Below are 20,332 nucleotides of genomic sequence, written 5' to 3'. Positions count from 1 at the left end.
GTGGGGGGCGCGCGCACGCCAGGCGGGTGTGTGTGTGCGCGCGCGTGTATGCGAGGGCGCGCGCGCGTGTATGTGAGGGCGCGCGCGCGCCAGTTGGGGTGTGCGTGGGGGGGGGAGGGCGCGCGCGCGCCAGGCGAGGTGTGGGGGGCGCGCGCGCACGCCAGGCGGGTGTGTGTGGGGGGGAGGGCGCGCGCGCGCCAGGCGAGGTGTGGGGGGCGCGCGCGCACGCCAGGCGGGTGTGTGTGTGCGCGCGCGCGCGCCAGTTGGGGTGTGCGTGGGGGGGGGAAGGGCGCGCGGCCTGTGTGAGCGCGCGTTGCTCTCCCGCCGCGTTTGGCCACTCCCTCGGCCGCGCGCCCGCCCGCCGGCCCGCCCTGCCGCCGGGGCCCCGCGGGGGGGGGGCGCCTCGTCGTCCGGACCGGCGGCAGGCCGGCCGGAGGAGGAGGAGAACGGAGAAGAAGATCGGAGAAAAGATCGGAGAAAAGATCGGAGAAGGTCGGAGCCGGGCCCGGCCGTTGGGAAGCGGGCGGGGGGGTGGGGGGGGTGAGCCGGCGGGGCGGTTGGGGGGCCGAGGGAGCCCCCCGCCCTCACACTCCCCCCCCCCCCCCCCCCAGGGCATCGCTCTTTCCGGGATCTCGGTCATTGTGATAATAATAATGACAGTGATGAGGGCATTTATGAAGCGCTTACTACGTGCCGAGCACCGTTCTGAGCGCCGGGGAGGAGAGAAGCGGCGGGGCTCCGCGGGCAGAGCCCGGGCTTTGGAGTCCGAGGGCCTGGGTTCAAGCCCCGGCTCTGCCAACTGTCAGCTGGGTGACTCTGGGAAAGTCACTTCAATCAATCAATCAATCAATCAGTCGTATTTATTGAGCGCTTCCTGTGTGCAGAGCACCGGACTAAGCGCTTGGGAAGGCCAAGTTGGCAACATCTAGAGACGGTCCCTACCCAACAGTGAGAAGACTTCCCTTCTCTGGGCCTCAGTTCCCTCATCTGGAAAATGGGGATTAAGACTGTGAGCCCCCCCCCGTGGGACAACCTGGTCACCTGGTAACCTCCCCTAGCGCTTAGAACAGTGCTTTGCACATAGTAAGCGCTTAATAAATTATTTTGATAATGTGTTTTGTTTTGTTGTCCGTCTCCCCCTTCTAGGCCGTGAGCCCGCTGTTGGGTAGGGACCGTCTCCATGTGTTGCCGACTTGTACTTCCCAAGCGTTTAGTACTGTGTTCTGCACACAGTAAGCGCCCAATAAATAGGATTGAATGAATGAATGAACAACCCGATCACCTTGTAACCTCCCCCAGCGCTTAGAACAGTGCTTTACACATTCATTCATTCATTCAATCTTATTTATTGAGCACTTACTGTGTGCAGAGCGCTGTACTAGGCGCTTGGGAAGTACAAGTTGGCAACATAGAGAGACGGTCCCCACCCAACAGCGGGCTCACAGTCTAGTAAGCGTTTAATAAATGTCGTAATTATTATTACAAGGTGATCAGGTTGGCCCACGGGGGGCTCACAGTCTTCATCCCCATTTTACAGATGAGGTCACTCAGGCCCAGAGAAGTGACTTGCCCAAAGTCACACAAAGCTGACAATTGACGGAGCCGGGATTTGAACCCATGACCTCTGACTCTAAAGCCCTTGCTCTTTCCACTGAGCCACGCTGCTTCTCTTCCCTGTCTCTCACTCTCCCTTCCCCTACCCTCTTTACTTCAGCTTCTTCCCATCCTGTGCCAGCCCGCCCCCCCCCCATTAATAATCATAATAATAATCGCATTTGTTAAGCGCTTATTATGTGCCGAACGCCATTCTAAGCGCTGAGGTAGATACAAGGTAATTAGGTTGACTCACGTGGGTCTCCCAGTCTTCATCCCCATTTTCCAGATGAGGTCACTGAGGCACAGAGGGAGTTAAGTGGCTTGCCCAAAGTCACACAGCAGACAAGCGGCGGGGCGGGGATTAGAACCCACGTCCTCCGACTCCCAAGCCCGGGTTCTTGCCACTAAGCCATGCTGCTTCTCTAACTTTCTTACCTTCTTTCCCCCTTCCCTTCCAGTTTACTTCGTTGCCACTGCTCTGGAGAGCTCCCCCATCAATCATCCTATTTATTGAGCGCTTACTGTGTGCAAGGCACTCTACTAAGCACGTAGGAGAGTAGGACTAAGTTCATTCATTCGTTTAATCATATTGGGCGCTTACTGTGTGCAGAGCACTGTACTAAGCGCTTGGGAAGTGCAAGTCGGCAACATATAGAGACGGTCCCCACCCAGCAACGGGCCCACAGTCCAGAAGCGGGAGACAGACAACAAAACAAAACATGTAGACGGGTGTCAAAACCATCAGAATAAATAGAATTATAGCTACAGAATAAATAGAAAGAATTATAGCTGTAGAATAGAATTCAGCTCCTCTGCTCCCCACCTTCCATCACCCTGACCTCGCTCCCTTTGCTCTTCCCCGCCCCACAAGCCCTTCTGTATATGTGTATAGAGCTATAATTCTGCTTTATTTGTATTGATGCCTCTAGTTGTTTTGATATTCATTCATTCAATCGTATTTATTGAGCACTTAATGTGTACAGAGCACTGTACTATATCTGTCTCCCCCCCCCCCCCTAAACTTTAAGCCTATTATGGACAGGGATAATCTCTCGTTATTGCTGTATTGTGCCTTCCAAGCGCTTAGTACAGAGCTCTGCTCACAGTAAGTACTCAGTTAATACAATTGAGTGAATGAGTGAATGAACAGGACACAACAGTAAAACAGACACGTTCCCAGCCCACAGCAAGCTTACAGTCTAGAGGGGAAATTGGACATTAATGTAAAAACAAAAATCATGGATGTGGACATAAGTGCTGGGGGGTGGGGTGCGGGGCTGGTGAGTAAAAGGAGCGAGTGGGGGTGGATGCAGAAGGAAGTGGGAAAAGAGGAAATGAGGACTTAGTCAGGGAAGGCCTCTTGGAGGAGGATCTGCCTTCAATAAGGCTTTGGCGGGGGAGAAGTGGATATTTTGGGGTATTCATTCAGTCATATTGAGCACTTACTCTGTGCAGAGCACTGTACTAAGCGCTTGGGAGGCTGCGATACAACAATAACAGACGCAGTCCCTGCCTACAATAAGCCTATAGTCTAGAGGTGGGGAATCAGACATCTTTTAGACTGTGAGCCCACTGTTGGGTAGGGACTGTCTCTATATGTTGCCAACTTGTACTTCCCAAGCGCTTAGTACAGTGCTCTGCACACAGTAAGCGCTCAATAAATACGTTTGATTGATATAAAAGAAATGACAGATAGGTACCTACGTGCTGTGGGGCTGGGAGGGGGGATGAGCAAAGAGAGCCAGTCAGGGTGATGCAGAAGGGAGTGGGAGAAGAAGAAAGGAGGGCTTAGTCAGGGAAGGCCTCTTGGAGGAGATGGGCCCTCAATAAGGTTTTGAAGGGGAGGGGTCGTTTTCATTCATTCATTCAATTGTATTTATTGAGCTCTTACTGTGTGCAGAGCACTGTACTAAGCGCTTGGGAAGTACAAGTTGGCAACATATAGAGACGGTCCCTACCCAACAGCGGGCTCACAGTCTAGAAGGGGGAGAGAGGAGCGAGGTGAAGTAGGAGGGGACAAGGTGTTTGCTTTAAAGCCGATGGTGAGAAGTTTCTGTTTGATGCGGAGGTGGATGGGCTACCACTGGAGGCTCTTGAGGAGCGGGGAAACAGGGCCTGAATGTTTTTGTAGATAAATGATGGGGGCAACAGAGCAAACTATGGACTGGAATGGGGAGAGACTGGATGGAGGCTGGGAGGTCAGCAAGGAGGCTGGTACAGTCAGTAATCAAGGTGGGATTCATTCATTCAGTCGAATGTATTGAGCGCTTACTGTGTGCAGAGCACTGTACTAAGCGCTTGGGAAGTACAAGTTGGCAACATATAGAGGCGGTCCCTACCCAGCAACGGGCTCACAGTCTGTGCCAAGCTAGCTCTCTTCCTCCCTTCAAGGCCCTACTGAGAGCTCACCTCCTCCAGGAGGCCTTCCCACACTCAGCCCCCTCCTTCCTCTCCCCCTCGTCCCCCTCTCCATCCCCCCCATCTTACCTCCTTCCCTTCCCCACTGCACCTGTATATATGTATATATGTTTGTACCTATTTATTACTGTATTTATTTTACTTGTACATATCTATTCTATTTATTTTATTTTGTTAGTATGTTTGGTTTTGTTCTCCGTCTGCCCCTTTTAGACTGTGAGCCCACTGTTGGGTAGGGACTGTCTCTAGATGTTGCCAACTTGGACTTCCCAAGCGCTTAGTACAGTGCTCTGCACACAGTAGGCGCTCAATAAATACGATTGATGATGATGATGAGGTGCTTGGATTAACGTGGTAGCAGTTTGGATGGAGGGAGAAGGACGGATCTTAGCTGTGTTGTGAAGGTTAAACCGACAGGATTTAGTGACAGATTAGTGAGAAGCAGCGTGGCCTAGTGAAAAGAGCATGGGCCTGAGAGTTAGAAGGACCTGGGTTTTAATCCCGGCTCTGCCATGTGCCTGCTGTGTTACTTTAGGCACGTCATTCCTCTTCTCTGCCTCAGTTACCTCATCTGTAAAATGGTGATTAAGACCGTGAGCCTTATGTGGGGCGGGAACTGCGTCCAACAGGATTATCTTGTATCTATCTCAGAGCTTAAAATAGTGCTTGACCCATAGTAAGTGCTTAACAAATACCATTATTATTGTTGTTATTATTATTCTAAAAGATTGATTATGTGGGTCGTATGAGAGAGAGGAGTCAGATAACGCCAAGGTTACCAGCTTGTGAGACAGGAAGGATTGTGGTGTCTACTGCAGTGATAGGAAAGGCAGGGGGAGGACAGGGTTTGGGTGGGAAGATAAGGAGTTCTGTTTTGGACGCGTTAAATTTGAGGTGACGGCAGGACATCCAAGTAGAGATGTCGTGAAGGCAAGACCGCAGAGCGGGAGAGGGAGATTTGGGAATCATCCTCATGGAAGTGGGAGTTGAAGCCATGGGAGCAGATGGGGTTCTCCCCACTCTTGGCATCTTTCCATTCCCACCATCCCCTCCCTCGGCCACAGCTGTTCGGAACCCTGTGCTCAGAGAAGTTGTGTCTGCTCTTTGGTGAGATTGTCTGCGTGGGTGAGGCCTTCTCCTTGAACTGCCGTTGCTCTGCTCTGTTCTTGCTCTGGCCCATTTCACCGCTCTCCTGACACCACTAGTGGAGGAAAAGGAAGAAGACGGAGCGTCTAGTCAGTAATATGTCGTGCTACCTGGAAGAACCTATCTGGAAGCAGATCTTGGAAAGGTCGATCCTAAAATTGGGGGATTTGGGAGCTTAGTACAGTGCTTGGCACACGGTAAAGCGCTCAGTAAATATGGTTGAATGAATGAAAGGGACTTGGAGAAACCCAGAACCCTCCCACCAGACAAATGAGTCATTCTTGCATTGACTCACAATCATTAACTGTTATAACTGTGTTATAACCTGTATATATGTATATATGTTTGTACATATTTATTACTCTATTTATTTATTTATTTTACTTGTACATATCTATTCTATTTATTTTATTTTGTTAGTATGTTTGGTTTTGTTCTCTGTCTCCCCCTTTTAGACTGTGAGCCCACTGTTGGGTAGGGACTGTCTCTATATGTTGCCAATTTGTACTTCCCAAGCGCTTAGTACAGTGCTCTGCACATAGTAAGCGCTCAATAAATCCGATTGATGATGATGATGATGATGATAGTGCACGAAGCGCTGTGTACTGGGAGGATTATCCAGCCTCTCTGATCAAGATAATTCCTGGCCTTCTAGGAGCTCTCCTAAGAGAGAGAGGGAGAATAGGTATCTTGCCCTTGTTGTTCAGATGAGGAGACAGAGGCCTGGAGAGGTCAAGTCATCTGTTTAAGTTCACACAGCAGGGCAGAGGCAGAGCTGGCTCTTGAACCCAAGTCTCCTTACTCCCAGTCCACCACCCAAATCTCAGCTTCTGGCAGTTCCGACCCCCAAGGTCTTTCGCTGAACCCATTGCGTAGGTAGTGTTCCCCACTGCACAGTTTTCTATTTAGTGTCCCATGGTGGGAAAAGAGACAGAAACGACGGGGTGGGGGTTTAGTGGTGGATTTTCTTTACCTTGGGCTCCCCTGAAAATAGCTTTCTTTACATTTTTCTCATCAAGACTTTAGGATTCTAGCTTAGCAAAACTGTATTTGCTATGGAGAAAGTTCTCTCCAAAAGGTCTCCAAGAGATGCTTGCACTGTCTATGAAGTGCTGGGTGTTGAGGGGTCCAAGTCCTGCCTTTCTTCTTTCACGTTATTCCCGGGAAGATGTGTGTTTTCGTAGGAATTCAGCCTGGGCTTGCTTGTTTTTCTTCCAGACATTCTGGTATTTTCCCTTTCACTGTGAACCCCATGTGGGACAGAGATTGGGTCCGACGATCTGGTATCTACACCAGCATTTAATACAGTGCTGGGCACATTCATTCATTCATTCAATCGTATTTATTGAGCGCTTACTGTGTGCAGAGCACTGTACTAAGTGCTTGGGAAGTACAAGTTGGCAACACATAGGTGCTTAACAAATACCATTGTTTTTTAACTTTTTGTCCCAGTCCTCCAGAGGTGGGTTGTGGGTCGAGTTGCCCCTAATCTTCCTTTCATCCAGGTTTCCCTGGTCCCCTTAGATGATAGCTGTGATCATAAAACTGTGCACAGAGCCCTGATCTAAGTAATCGTAGTAATAACTGTGGTTGTTAAGCACTTACTATGTGCCAAACACTGTACTAAGCACTGGGGTAGATGCAAGATCATCAGATCCCAGGTGGGGCTGTCTGAGCAGTAGGGAGAACCGGTTTGCAGATGCGGGAACGGAGAAGTGAAGTGACTTGCCCAAGGTCCCACAACGGACAAGTGGTGAAGCTGGAAGAAGAACCCAGGTCCTCTGACTTCTGGGCCCGTGCTCTTTCCACTAGGCCACACTGCTTCTGGGAAATTAGAGAGGGTCTGTGAGCCTCCCCCCTGCCCCTCTCCTCCAACCCCCGGGGGTTCATAATCTATGAAAAAACAGGGCGGTGGCCAAAGGAGGAGTTTCAATCAATTAATTGAATTTATCGAGTACTTACTGTGTGCAGAGCACTGTACTAAAGACTTGGGACAGTTCAGTAAAACAGAGTTGGTAGACAAATTCCCTATATGCAAGGAGTCTAGAGGGAAGAGATAATTAACATAAATGACGGATGAGTACTTCAATGCCAGAGGGTTGAGGGTACGGTGAATTACAGGTGAGAGTCCAAGTGCGAGGGCGGCGCAGAAGGGAAAGGGCATAGGATGGTCTGGTTGTGAGCTCAGGAAGGCATGGGAAATGCAACAGGACAGCCCTGGCTTCTATATTTCAGCTTCAGATTTTTTTTAAAATAATATTTGTTAAGTGCTCACTACGTGCCAGGTACCCAACTAAACGCCAGGGTAGATACAAGCTGATCAGGTTGGACGTAGTCCTTGTTCCACATGGGGCTTCCAGTCTTAAGCTCCGTTTTACAGATGAGGGAACTGAGGCTCAGAGAATAGTGGCAGTTATAATAATAATAATTTTAGTATTTGTTAAGCGCCTACTATGTGCCAAGCACTGTTTTAAGCACTTGGGTAGATATAAGGTAATCAGGTCGGACACAGTCCGTGTCCCACACGGGGCTCACAGTCTTACTCCCCATTTTACAGTTGAGGTAACCGAGGCACAGAGAAGTGAATCGACTTGTCCAAGGTCCTACAGCGGACAAGTGGCGGAGCTGGGGTTAGAACCCAGTTCCTTCTTTCGGGTCTGGGCTCTATCCACTACACTGCTTCTCCTGTTCAAAATTAAGCAGCTGTCCCTTTTTCTCCAACCTTAAGAACAGAAACAAGCCCAAACAGAAAGGAATGAAAAACGGTCATTTAGAATGAGCTGTGTTCTTCTGGGGGACGAGAGAGGGGAAAGACAGAGAAAGATAGAGAGAGAGAATGTGTGTATGTGTACACCTGTTTTAGATGGGATATGTCCTTTTGGAAGGCCCAGGTCCGGAACCGCTTTCCCAGTTTGTACAAAGGGACTGTTGAGGAGGCCAGGGAAGACAGCTGGCAAATTTGACCTTAGAATCCGGTCAGTTCCACTCCCTGACTAATGAGTTGGAATTGCTTACCTGTAGCAAAGGGGTAAAGCAAATAGAGCCAAATGGACAAAAATGCCTCATTTCAGGAAAAGAAGGCATTATCTTGTGCTCCAAGTGACCCCGGAAGGCAGAGTTGCCATGTGGCCTCAGTTTTGGTCACAGTGGAAAGGAAAAGATCAGTGAGGCGAGGCAGGGGGAAGGGGAAAAAAAACCAAAACAGTTTTGGCCGTGTCCGGCTGTGCCACTTGTCTGCTGTGTGACCTTGGCCAAGTCACTTCACTTCTTTGGGCCTATGTTCTCTCATCTGTAAAATGGGGATTAAGAGTGTAAGTCCCATGTGAGACAGGAACTGTGCCCAAACTGATTAACCTATCCACCCCAGGGCTTAGAACAATGCTTGGCACATAGCACTTAACAAGTACGATGATTATCATTATTATTATTATTGTTAAATTCGGGAAGAATCCAGGTTCAACTCTAGTGAGTAATGTTAGTCCATCTCATTTGTAGGTCAGTGCTGAGAATCAGTCCAACTGCCAATCTTTCTGTGGCCATCTGTTCCACTTTTTAAAACAAGATGAATGAGAATATAATTGTGTAGGATGCTCGAAGGCCAGAGCTTTGCCGGGAGTGTCCTCCCTCCCCCTCCAGCTGACCGAGCCCTTTCTCTCCCGTCCTTTCTTGGCCGTCACCCTTTTCGTCCTGGCCACCCTGCCCCAGGGGCCCCTCCAAAGGCAGTATCTTCCTTTTGACTGATTGATTTCCCTCTCCGATCCCCACTGTTAGATTTCGTTGTGGTCTGTTGTTAGCACCAACGGTGGGCCCTAGTCCTCTAGACTGGAAGCTTCTCTTGGGCAGGGAACGTGTCTACTGACTCTGTTGTATTGGACTCTCCCAAGCGGTTAGTACAGTGCTCTGCACACAGTGAGCACTCAAATGCCTGCGATTGATTGCTTAGCTGAGCCCTGTGCCGAGTCCTGGGGAAGAGCCGTTTCATGCAGCCCCTGTCCACGAGGCTCTCAATGCGCCATTCCCGGGGAAGGGGCGGGGGCAGGGTCGCTGTGGGCAGGGAACTTATACCAACTCTGGTCGCATTGAATTCTCCCAAGCGTTTAGTACAGTTGTCTGCACAGATTGAGCACCCAATAAATGTCACTGATGATGACGATGTCTTCTCCGGCCTTTGTCTGATCGCATCCACCGTGGGATCCGCTGGCCCTTTGGATCATCTTGAAACCCTTTTGTTTGCCTCAGGGGAGAGGGGAGGGGATGAGGGGAAGTTGCTGATGAGACCATGTTGCGCACCAGCTCTCCCCCCATCTGCCTCCTTCCTGCGCGCCCCCCCCCCCGCCAACCACACAAACACACACAGAGTGGGCAAATAAAAGTCCCATAGCTGATTTTTGAGTCTCACGGATGTTCTCTCCGGAGACCTGCCATTTATTCATCATCATCGTCCTCACTGTCGTTATAAACATCGTGATAATAATTGATAATTAAGTTCTAACTATGTACCAAGTGTTGTACTGGGGTAGTCACCAAATAATCAGGATGAACACAGTCCCTGTCCCACATGGGACTCCCAGTCTACGTGGGAGAGACAACAGGTGTTGAATCCCCATTTTACAGGTTAGGAAACTGAGGCCCAGTGAAGTGACTTGGCCAAGGTCCCCCAGCAGGCACGTGGCGGTTGAGAACCTAGGTTCCCTGGTGCCCGGGCCCCAGCCCCATTGTTTCTCCCCAGGGTCATCACGAGAGTTGTTGGAAGTTGTTTGGGGGTGTTGGGGAGCCTTCCGGGGGGACGGTTTTTGTCCCCGGTCCCCAGGTCGGGTCCGGGCAAGTCAAACAGCAACGTGCTCCCCGAGTCGGGGGGAAAACCCCTGAACTAGGAATAACCGCGGCCACTTGTCTCTCCTCCCACAGGGTCCACAGATGGATCCAGCAGGAAGCAAGCAAAAATCCAGGTAAACGGAAGCCAGGGCCTGCGGTGGGGCGTCGCCAGGCCTTCCGGTTCACCCTGCTGGTCCCTGGGGCTGCTGCCAGGAGGCGAGCTCACCCCTCGGCTTAGGGAGAACAGACCCCGGGGCCCCCCGCCATCGGGGAACCCACCCGCTCTCCTGGCTCCCATGGCCACAGCTCACCTGTCTGGGATGCGGGCAGGCGGGCGGCCTTGTTGGAGCAGCGAGCGCCAGTGGCCGCCGTGCCCGTCGTTGGGCGAGTGGCCCCGAGCTGCATGGGGTGGGGACCGGTGCCGATGACCGGGCCAGAAAGGAGCCCCTGGACCATCCCTGAGGGTCAGGCCCCTGTGTTCTCAACTTCGCCCTCACCCCCCGCTGCTGCCGGCCCCCAGCTCCCCTCAGTGATGGGTTCCGGGCCTCCCCGACGAAGCTCCCCTGCGGGATGGGCCGCCTGCTCTCTGACCTGCATCCCGGCTTGGGCTGATAAAAGCCACCCGGGGCCAACTACCTGCCTGCCTGCCGCCTCGAGGAAACAGCTGCCCCGGGAGCTGGTCAGTTGTCTGTTACAACTGACCAGCCTCAGTTGTAACAGACAGCGCTGTTGTTATCCTCCCCCCAGCACTTAGAATAGTGCTTTGCACATAGTAAGCGCTTAACAAATGCCATTATTATTATTATTATTACAGGCTTGACCCTGTAGCCCCTGCAGCACCCATGACCACAGCTGTCCGAGTGGCCAGTCCCACACCAGCATCAGGGTTGGACAGTCTCACCCAGAACTGGAAAAACAATAATTGTGCCATTTGTTAAGTGCTTGCTATATAATAATAATAATAATGGCATTTATTAAGTGCTTACTATGTGCAAAGCACTGTTCTAAGCGCTGGGGAGGTTACAAGGTGATCAGGTTGTCCCACGGGGGGCTCACAGTCCTAATCCCCATTTTACAGATGAGGTAACTGAGGCCCAGAGAAGTGAAGTGACTTGCCCAAAGTCACACTGCTGACAATTGGCAGAGCAGGGATTTGAACCCGTGACCTCTGACTCCAAAGCCCGGGCTCTTTCCAGTGAGCCACGCTGCTTCGCTGTATATGCCAAACACTGTACTGAGCGTAGGAGTAGATGCAAGATAATCAGGCTGGACACAATGTCTGTCCCACATGGGGCTCCCATTCTAAGGGGGAGGGAGCCCAGGTACTGAGTTCCCATTTTACAGATGAGGAAATGGAGGCCCAGAGAAGTGAAGTGACTTGCCCAAGGTCACCCTGGCAAGTGGCAGAGCCGGGATTAGAATCCAGGTCCTCTGACTCTGCTCCCACTTGGCCGCGCTTGTTCTCCAGGAGCCGGAAAGGGGTGGAGCGGGGGCCGGGCAAGTGGAGGTGGTGGATGAGGAAGCCGAGGTGGGAGGAAGGGCTCGGGGGTGCGGGACGGTGGAGGTCTCCGCGCCCAGCGGGTGGAGATGGGCCTCCGCTCTGGGCTGGACCGGAGCCGGGACGCCCGACCCCTCCGTTGTCGGCGCAGGAAGTTTCTGAAGAGTCTGGTGAGGAAGCAGCCCCAGGACCTGCTGCTGGTGATGGGCACGGGGGTCAGCGCCGCCGTGGCCCCCGGGATCCCGGCGCTCTGCTCCTGGAGGGGCTGCATCGAGGCCGTCATCGAGGCGGCCGACCAGCTGGAGGTCCTGCACCCTGGGGACGTGGCCGAGTTTCGGAAGAAAGTGGTCAAGGACCGGGACCTGCTCGTGGTCGCCCACGACCTGATTCGGAAGATGTCACCGGTGAGCGCCTCCCCCGGCCCCACCCCACCCCACTGCTGGACCCCTCTGACCCCGCTGTCAGGGTGGGGGTGCGAGAGGTCACGGGAGAGGGCCGGTGGCCACTGATTCTTTCCACACGGGTGCAGTGGCTACTAATTAGGGCGCTCGAACACTGTACTGGGTACAAGATAATCCGCTCAGACCCAGACTCTGGCTAGGAGGCTCAGAGAAGCAGTGTGGCTCAGTGGAAAGAGCCCGGGCTTAGGAGTCGGAGGTCATGGGTTTGAATTCTGTCTCCGCCACTTGTCAGCTGTGTGACCTTGGGCAAATCACTTACCTTCTCTGGGCCTCAGTTCCCGCATCTGTGAAATGGGGATTAAGACTGTGAACCCCACGTGGGACAACCCGATCACCTTGTATCCCCCCCAGCACATAGAGCAGTGCTCGGCACATAGTAAGCGCTTAACAAATACCACCATTATTATTATTAAGAGGTGGGAACAGCAGGTTGAGGTGAGGAAACTGAGGCCCAGAGGGGTGGTGACTTACCCACAGTCACCCATTGGCCAGGCAGTGCTGGGATTCAAACCCGTCCTCCTGCCCCTGAGCCCCGGGCTCTTTCCATGAGGCCGCCCTGTCCCTTGGGTCGGGCTGGCTACCACTGGGGTTTAGGTCAGGCAGACCTAAAAGCCTAAAAGTAGGGTTTAGAGGAGGGTTGCTCTCTCCTGGGGTTCAAGGGCTGATCGTGGAGGCTGTCATGGGGAGTCCAGCGCTGATTTCTGCTGCTGCTGCTGCTGCTGCTACTAAAAACCAGGCTCGGCTTCCCCCACCCGCTTCCCTTCCTTCCTCCCTCCCGGCTCCGGTCTGGTCTGCTCCAACTTCCCGTGGCAGGGTCACAGGAGGCGGTCCCGGCTCCGGCCCAGTGTGCCAAGCTTCCTGAGAGAGCTCTTGGAACTGCCGATCTGGCCCAGTCCCTAGACCAGCCCCGCACACTGGGTTCCCAGGCAGAGAGTGCACATGTTACCCATTGCTTCCCCACCTGGCCCCACACTCTTTCCTAATAATAATAATAATGATGGCATTTATTAAGCGCTTACTATGTGCCAAGCACTGTTCTGAGCTCTTGGGAGGTTACAAGGTGATCAGGTTGTCCCATGGGGGGCTCGCAGTCTTAATCCCCATTTTACAGACGAGGTAACTGAGGCCCAGAGAAGTTAAGTGACTTGCCCAAAGTCACACAGCTGACAATTGGCGGAGCCGGGATTTGAACCCATGACCTCTGACTCTAAAGTCTATGCTCTTTCCACTGAGCCACACTGCTTTCTTGAAAAAGCTTTGGCAGATGGGGGCGAGGTGCTGGGTCACGCCCAAGGCTCAGCGCTTCTTCCTACCCAGGCCCTTCCCTAGTCTCCTGGCCCTCTGCCAGGGGCGGGGGCAAACTTCCGTCCGCGGCCCGGCCCCCGGTCCCATCCTGCCCGGTCGTGGTGTCGTGAATCACTTTCTGTCCTGCCGCCGCACCTGTCTGCCACCCGTCCACCCGGCCTCCCTCCCACCCCGTCTCCTTCCCTCCCTTCTTTGGGGAGGGAGAGACAGACAGACTGACACGCACACAGGCACGCACACCCGTCAGAGTTAACTGCCTCTCCCTGGGCCCGCCTCTTTCCGGCGGGATCCTAGCCGGTCCCACCTCCGCCTCCGCCCCGGTGGCCGTCACGGTCAGCGGAGCAGAGGTGGGGGCGAGGGAGGCCTTAGGAGTTGGAAGGGTGAAAAGCAAGTTGAGTGGGGATAATCAGGTGGACAGGCGGGTGGGCCGCTCCCCCTCGTCCAGCCCCCAATGGTGGACAGCGAAGCCACGTTGCCGGCAGGCCCCTGATGCGGAGATGCCGTTCTCCTCCCTTCCTCTCTCTCTCTCCCCTCTCCCTCCCTCCCTCCGTCCGTCCCCCTGCAGCGCACCGGAGACACCAAGCCCAACTTCTTCCAGGACTGCCTCATGGAGGTGTTCGACAGCCTGGAGCAGCACATCCAGGACCCCGGCGTGCTGCAGTCCATCCTCAGCCTCATGGAGCGGGGCACCATGGTGCTCACCACCAACTACGACAACCTGCTGGAGATTTTCGGCCAGCAGCAGAGCAAGCCGATGGAGTCCTTGGACCTGAAGGATAAGACCAAGGTACCGAGAGGGCACGGTGGGTGGGCAGGCGGGCGGGCGGGCGGGCGGCGGCCTCCCTTCCCTGGCCCACCTGGGTCCCGCTGCCGGCGAAGAGCTGTGACGGTGATGTCGAAGCGATCCTTTGGAGGGTGTACTCCCACCCCAAACGGCCGGATTGGCATGGGCCCCGCTCCATCCTTGGCCCTCCTGGGCCAGAAGCGGTGGTCCGAGGGCGTTGGCGGGCTCTCCCCACGATCAGCGGGCCCGGCCGGGGGAAACGGAGAGTCCGCCTCCCCATTCTCGGGAGTGGAGCGGAACGGCCAGTCACGCCTCGGGCCTTTTTCCAGGTCCTCCAGTGGGCGAGAGGACACATGAAGTACGGCGTCCTCCATATCCACGGCTTGTACACCGACCCCTGCGGCCTGGTTTTGGACCCTTCTGGCTATAAAGATGTGACTCAGGACCCAGAAGTCATGGTACGCTCGCCGGCCTGGCCCGGACGGGAGGCGGGGTGGGGAACCTTCTCAGTGGGTGCAAGAGGAGGGTGTCCCCCTGCCCGCTTGTTTCTAGTGCCAGCCGCCCCCGGAGGGCCTTGCAGGGCGGGCGGTTGCCTCAGGCCCTTTTTGCCACCGGGGAAACCGAGGCCAAAAGCTGTGGGAATGAGGAACAGAGGCTGGCTGGGGGCCTCTCGGTTCTGACTCGGTCCTGCTCCTCCTGTGCCCCATCCCTGCCTTCTGGTGGAGTGTGGGCGAGTGAGGGTGGGCTTGGTAGGGCACAGATTGCCCCCAGGGAGGACGTGCATCCCAGCGTCTGGGCTTCCTCGGATGGCGTCACTGTCATGGGGGGGATTGTCCTCAATGAGGCCCACTTTGCCAGTAGTGGGGCCGGGCAACTGTTGTTCATCCCCGTGCTCCCATCCTCCTCCCCCAGTCTTCACGGCCCAAGGAGGCCTCGGGGGAGAGACGGTGCCAACGTCATCTAGTAGCTCCTTCCCTCTCAGTCAGTTGAAGGTATTTGTTGAGCTCTTGTTCCAGACTGCTGTACCGAGCGCTTGGGAGAGCACAGTGGATCCCTGCCCTCCAGGAGCTTATAGTCTACTGGGTGCAGAGCCCTGAACTGAGCGCTTTGGAGAGTACGTTAGAGTTAATAGACAGGATCCCTGCTCTCGTGGATTCTGGGTGCAAAATGCTGCAGTTGGTGCTGGGGAGAGTAGTCGGTAGATACGGTCCTCTGCTCACCCATATAATAATAATAAAAATGATGGTATTTGTTAAGCACTTACTATGTGCAAAGCACTGTTCTAAGTGCTAGGGAGGTAACAAGGTGATCAGGTTGTCCCACGGGGGGCTCACAGTCTTAATCCTCATTTTACAGATGAGGGAACTGAGGCAGTTAAGTGACTTGCCCAAAGTCACACAGCTGACAGTTGGCGGAGCCGGGATTTGAACCCATGACCTCTGACTCCAAAGCCCGTGTTCTTTCCACTGAGCCACGCTGCTTCTCTCCTTCCAGTCTCCCTTACTGTCTTCCCATGGGAGGGGTGGCCTAGGAGATTCCCCCCCGGGCCCAGGAAGGCCCTGGGTGGTGTGGGTGGCCCCCAGTCACGGGCTAGCTCGGGACACGGGACCCCGTGACTCCGTCTCTGGCCTGCCCGGCTAGGAAGTGCTACAGAACCTGTACCGGACCAAGTCGTTCCTGTTCATGGGCTGCGGGGAGACGCTGCGGGACCAGATCTTCCAGGCGCTCTTCCTCTACTCGGTGCCGGACCAGGTGGGCCTGGAGCACTACATGGTGGTGCTCAAGGAGGACGAGGACCGCTTCTTCAAGCACCAGGCCGACATGCTCCTGCACGGCATCAAGGTGGTCTCCTACGGGGACTGCTTCGACCGCTTCCCCGAGTACGTGCGGGACCTGGCCTCGCACATCTGCAGACAGAGAAGCCCAGGTGAGCCGGCCGGCCGTGGGAAGCCTGGGCTCGGGGGCCAGGGAATTGGCCGCTGGGACTTTCCCAGACCAAAGCAGGCCCCCTCTCCCTCCGTCCCCGCCCCAGGAGTAGAAAATGACCCCTTCTTTATTTGGGGCCGGGAAATAGAGGCAGCCGCAGATGCCCGGTGGCCTCAGGCCCCCGAAGGGCAGGGGGCCGGGCAGCGGGCTGAGGTGGTTTCTGGGTCTGGCCGCCACCCGCTTCCCGGGGCCGGTCCCTGCCGTCGCCGACCTGGGCTCCATTCCTGAAGGCCCGAGGCCTCGAGGGCTCAGAGGCGGCACTGCCCTCTTGTCACCGACGGAGCCCCGGAGAGACCGTCCCTCTTCTCTCTGCTCAATTGCCGTTTCCTGTGTCCCTTCCGCAGATACCGACCGTGTGGACAGCACAACGTTACTGGGTAAAGTGTTCTTGCGTTAGCCTGTGGTTCACGGGGGTGGGGGCCGGAGGAGGGAAGGGAGCTCTCCATCGGACAAGTGACTGTATTGGGCTCCATCACGAAAGGCAGCTTGCAGGGCCCCTTTCTCGTGGCCACCCAGGGCCGAGTGTGGTTGGGAGGGGGCGGGGGTCGCAGGACAAGTTTGGAAGGGGAAAAATGGGCTCCGGTCTCACTTCGGCGAGACCAAGCGTTGGGGTGGCGGCGGCCTTTCCCGGCGTCCCTCTCCCCCGGCCCGTGGGCCGCATGGATCCCATTGTCCCTGGCACTTGGCAGAGCCTGGGGGACAAGACCACCGCAGGGCAACCGGACAGCCAGTCCCCACCAGGCCTCTGGGAGCCCCGGGCCTGCTCGGCCTCAGGAAACCACTCAGACCCGCCGCCCGGTTCGTCTTGATTGTTTCGGTGGCATTCCGCCCAGGAAAATCAAACTGACTGCTGCAGGGACAGGGGCACTAAAACTCCCTTCCTTCTGCTGGGAAACTCCCATTCCAGGCTAGGCTGCACTTCCCCAGGCTCACCTAAGGAAGGCTTTCTAGTCCACCAGGCTGCCCAGCCGTCTCGCTTTTTGCCCTCCACCCCACGGGCAGCAGTGTGAAGTTTGGCCCATGGGAAGTTTTCCTGCCCCCAACCAAGGGCAGTAGACAGTGGTCTGGAGATTCTAAGGCAGGGGTTTTACAGCCAGAAAATTGGGGCTCAAAATTGAGTCCCCTTCCCGGAGTGTCTCTTTAACGCTGGCCTCCCCCGGCCCGCACTGCATGGAACCCATTTCACATGCTGGCGTCTCTGGGCCCGTGGAGATCTGGGGAGGGAGCCCGGGGTCAACTAGTCATTGGCACTGGCTGGAGCCCCTTCAGACCTTCCTCTCCATCTCGCAGAGGTCTCCTCTGCGGGCACTGCTGCAGGAGAAGCAGCGGAGAGTACGTGTGTTCCGCCCCCTCGGTGGATAGTGCCCCATGGGATTGCAGCGCAGTGCCCCACTGGCAATCTGTGTGGGCCGGGAGGTAGGAAGCGGGTGGGGCAGCTGGCTTTCCGCCATCCCTTGGGACGTCAGAGGGAATCAACCTTCAGGAAAAGTCCAATCCTTCCGGTTCCCAAACGGCTGCTGGTTCATACAGAGCTTGGGACCGGACTAAGGCAGAGGGGAAGGATCTCTCCCTCTCTCTCTCTCTCTCTCCCCCCCCACAACAAACACTGTGGCTCAAGGTTGAAACTGAGTAGGGGGCCCAGTCCATCCCAAAGACTAACTTGGCTTTGGTAGATGCTGGGCCCGGCCCTTGGTCGTCTCAAATGTTTGAGTCACTTTCCCTCCCTGGGCTCACCCGGTTTCCCCACCCCGTGGCATCGTAGCCCTGGACCCCTCCAGCTGTGGCGCTTATTTCAAGGTTGAGCCGGCTCAGTCCAGCAGCCTAGAATCCTTTATTTTTCCTTGCAGAAAACAAGGACGAGTTTTGGCGTCAAGGCGTTCCCCCTCTAACAGCGCTCTGCTCTGGGCCCCTTGGGCTCTGCCGGCTCCCTCCCCGCGGTCCACCCCCATCCCTCCCCATTGCCAGGAGGCAAGGCAGGGTGGCATTGTGGCTGCCCGCGATCCTTTCTGAAGGAAGCCAGTGGCCTGGGCGAGTTTGGCCTGGCCTGCTGTCTGTCGGGTATCACGCTGAGGCCGAGGCAGGGAGCCCTCTGCACACCCAGCCCCGCACCCATTTTCCTTCTAACGAAATCTCCATTTTCGCAGGGACTGCATGTGTGGACTGCGCAAAGAGGAAGCTGGGGGAGGATGGGATCGAACTTTCCAAAAAAGCCAGAGAGTTGGACAACGGTAGGCCCTCCTGTCTCCCAGGGTGGGGGGGTTGGGAATGCCTAGCTCTGCTAGGGAGGGAATTCCTGGGGCGTAGTTTGGTGTTTTTGCCATGCTGTGTGTCGGTCGCATTGCTCCCTCTAAAGAAAGCAACAGCGTCCAGCGAGGGCAGCAGAAGTCCATTTGCCGACCTGGCTGGGGTCGGAGCTGGCCGCCCTGGGCGGATTGGGGCTTTGGCTTCCGGCCTGAGTGGGGAAGGGGCGGGGTGAGCATTTAGGGCCCACAGCCCCAGCGGCTTTTGATGTGGGTAACGGCTTCTTCACAGGAAGTTGTGGCGGAGAGGACGGGTGGGGCGGCCCCACCACCCCATAATCCAGGGTCTTCTGGGGCTCACAGTATCTGACCGGGCTGACACCCCCTGCCCCCCGCCCCCGCACCGGACAGGCTCTTGTAGCGGCATCACTGCCCCACCCGGCGTCTAATGCCTGAGCCCCGCGACTTTCCTCCCTTCCCCCCAGAGCCCGAGTCGGGCGGCTGCGGCGGGTAGGGGGAGACCGGACGGATAACGCCTGGCACCGGCCGTTGGGGCCTTTCTTTCCTCCCAGATGCCTCGGGACGGTCTTGAGCTCCTCAAGTATGCCTCCAAGTCAGCCCTTTCGAAAAGCCGCCCTTGGGAAACCACACGGAGAAGCGAGCGGGGGCGTCTGCGGGGTCCCCTCTCGCGCCTCCCAACAACGGCCGAGGCCGCCCGGCCCAGCTACCTCAGTCAGCGCTGCCCCTGGGCCCGCGGGGACGTCCACCCTCCGGCCACCCTCCACCCCCCCCACCGCTCCTCACCAGGCCCGACGACGCCCTCGGCCTCCTCGCGGGGAGGGACGAGCCACTGAAGCGACCAGGGGGAAGCAACAGCGCGGACTCTCGCGTTTTCAACCGCCTGTTACCAACTGAACTATTTCATCCCTCTGCCTTGTGAAATAGAAAGTAAAAGAGTTACCTACCTAAGGAAGCGATTGAGTCAGCTAAGCATCATGGTGCCTTCTTAGTAATTACAGATGAATGAAACTATTTTGGATTCTAGAAAAACAGGGCGGCGCAATGGATAGAGCACGGGCCTGGGCATCAAGGATCTGGGTCTAAGCCCAGCTCTGCCACTTGTCTGCTGTGTGACCTTGGGCAAGTCACCTCACTTCCCTGGGCCTCAGTTACCTCATCTGTAAAATGGGGATTAAAAACTGTGAGTCCCATGTGGGACAGGGACTGTGTCCCACTTGATTAACTTTTATCTACTCCCGCACTTAGTGCAGCGCCTGGCACAGCGGAAGCGCTTAACAAATACCATTTAAAAAGGGTTATATTAGAAAAAAAGAAAAACCGAATGCCTTCATGCCCCAAGAAAGGCAGGAAGAACTATAGCCACATGCCACTTGTCTGCTGTGTGACCTTGGGCAAGTCACTTTACTTCTCAGTACCTCAGTTCCTTCGACTGCAAAATGGGAATTCCTGTTCTAGCTCCTCCAGAGATTTTGAGGCTCCCGTGGGACCTGCTGTACTTGTACCTACCCAAGCGCTTAGTACAGTCCTTGGCAGAGTACTAGCGCTTAACAGATACCGCAGTTATTACACACTCCTGTAGGCTAAGTGTACAGTCAAGTTTGTGCCCCTGGAGCTCGGTGTGGGGAGAGAGACACACACGCACAAGAACAGAGAGAAAAAAACAGGCCCCCAGCACCAAGCCAGAGTGTCCTTGGGTTCCCCGGGGACCCTGCGGGATGGGATGGGATGGCGGAGATGCAAGTAAAATGTACCCTCGGCCTCGTGAAGGAGGAGTCAGGGCGGAGAGGAGGAAAATCTGACTCTCTGATGCCGCACTCCAGCCTCGAAGGGTCTCCCCAGCAGAACCGTCCTCGAATGCAGTCAGCCGCTGCTCCCCAGCGCCGGATGGCCCCCCCAACCCCTGGATGGGGCCTCGCCACCAGAGGCTTCTGTTTCCGACTCACAGCTCTTCCCAAGCCCTGGCCGGAGCCCGGTTACCTCAGATTGGGTTTCTGGGAGGCTGAGGACGCGGGCCGGGCGTGGGACCCTCGGGGCTGGGGCCCGGGACGGGGTCGCGGGGGGA

General features: G+C 55.6%; 2 protein-coding genes across 3 annotated transcripts in view; both read left to right on the top strand.

The window, feature by feature from the left end:
* UPK3A (uroplakin 3A) overlaps positions 1 to 10,099 on the top strand; it is a 37,110-nt gene extending 27,011 nt beyond the window's left edge. The window contains exon 7 of the mRNA XM_038756932.1: positions 10,069 to 10,099. The gene's annotated coding sequence lies outside the window, so the exon portion shown is untranslated. The remainder of the gene's footprint in view (positions 1 to 10,068) is intronic.
* Positions 446 to 19,359, top strand: FAM118A (family with sequence similarity 118 member A). Of its 2 annotated transcripts, XM_038756931.1 has the most exons (9): positions 446 to 483; positions 10,067 to 10,109; positions 11,625 to 11,877; positions 13,805 to 14,026; positions 14,353 to 14,481; positions 15,665 to 15,950; positions 16,354 to 16,386; positions 18,154 to 18,237; positions 18,822 to 19,359. In XM_038756931.1, exons 2-9 carry the CDS (start codon positions 10,078 to 10,080, stop codon positions 18,839 to 18,841), a joined length of 1,059 nt encoding a protein of 352 aa, XP_038612859.1. In that variant the 5' UTR covers positions 446 to 483; positions 10,067 to 10,077; the 3' UTR covers positions 18,842 to 19,359. The 2 variants fall into 2 exon arrangements, with proteins under 2 accessions (XP_038612859.1, XP_038612858.1); XM_038756930.1 differs by lacking the exons at positions 18,154 to 18,237; positions 18,822 to 19,359 and having other exon boundaries at positions 16,240 to 16,421.
* Positions 19,360 to 20,332: the final 973 nt, after the last annotated feature.

Source organism: Tachyglossus aculeatus, chromosome 14 (assembly GCF_015852505.1).
Source record: "Tachyglossus aculeatus isolate mTacAcu1 chromosome 14, mTacAcu1.pri, whole genome shotgun sequence".
Taxonomy (NCBI): Eukaryota; Metazoa; Chordata; class Mammalia; order Monotremata; family Tachyglossidae; genus Tachyglossus; species Tachyglossus aculeatus.
The sequence above is the reverse complement of the archived record's forward strand: the minus strand, read 5'-3'. Positions and strand labels throughout refer to the sequence as shown.

Coding starts and splice junctions, on each gene's coding strand:
- FAM118A (XM_038756930.1), top strand. CDS start 10,078: ATGGATCCAGCAGGAAGCAAGCAAAAATCCAG. Junction 14,027..14,352: donor ACCTGAAGGATAAGACCAAG/GTACCGAGAGGG, acceptor GCCTTTTTCCAG/GTCCTCCAGTGGGCGAGAGG. Junction 15,951..16,239: donor CTGCAGACAGAGAAGCCCAG/GTGAGCCGGCCG, acceptor CCATTCCTGAAG/GCCCGAGGCCTCGAGGGCTC.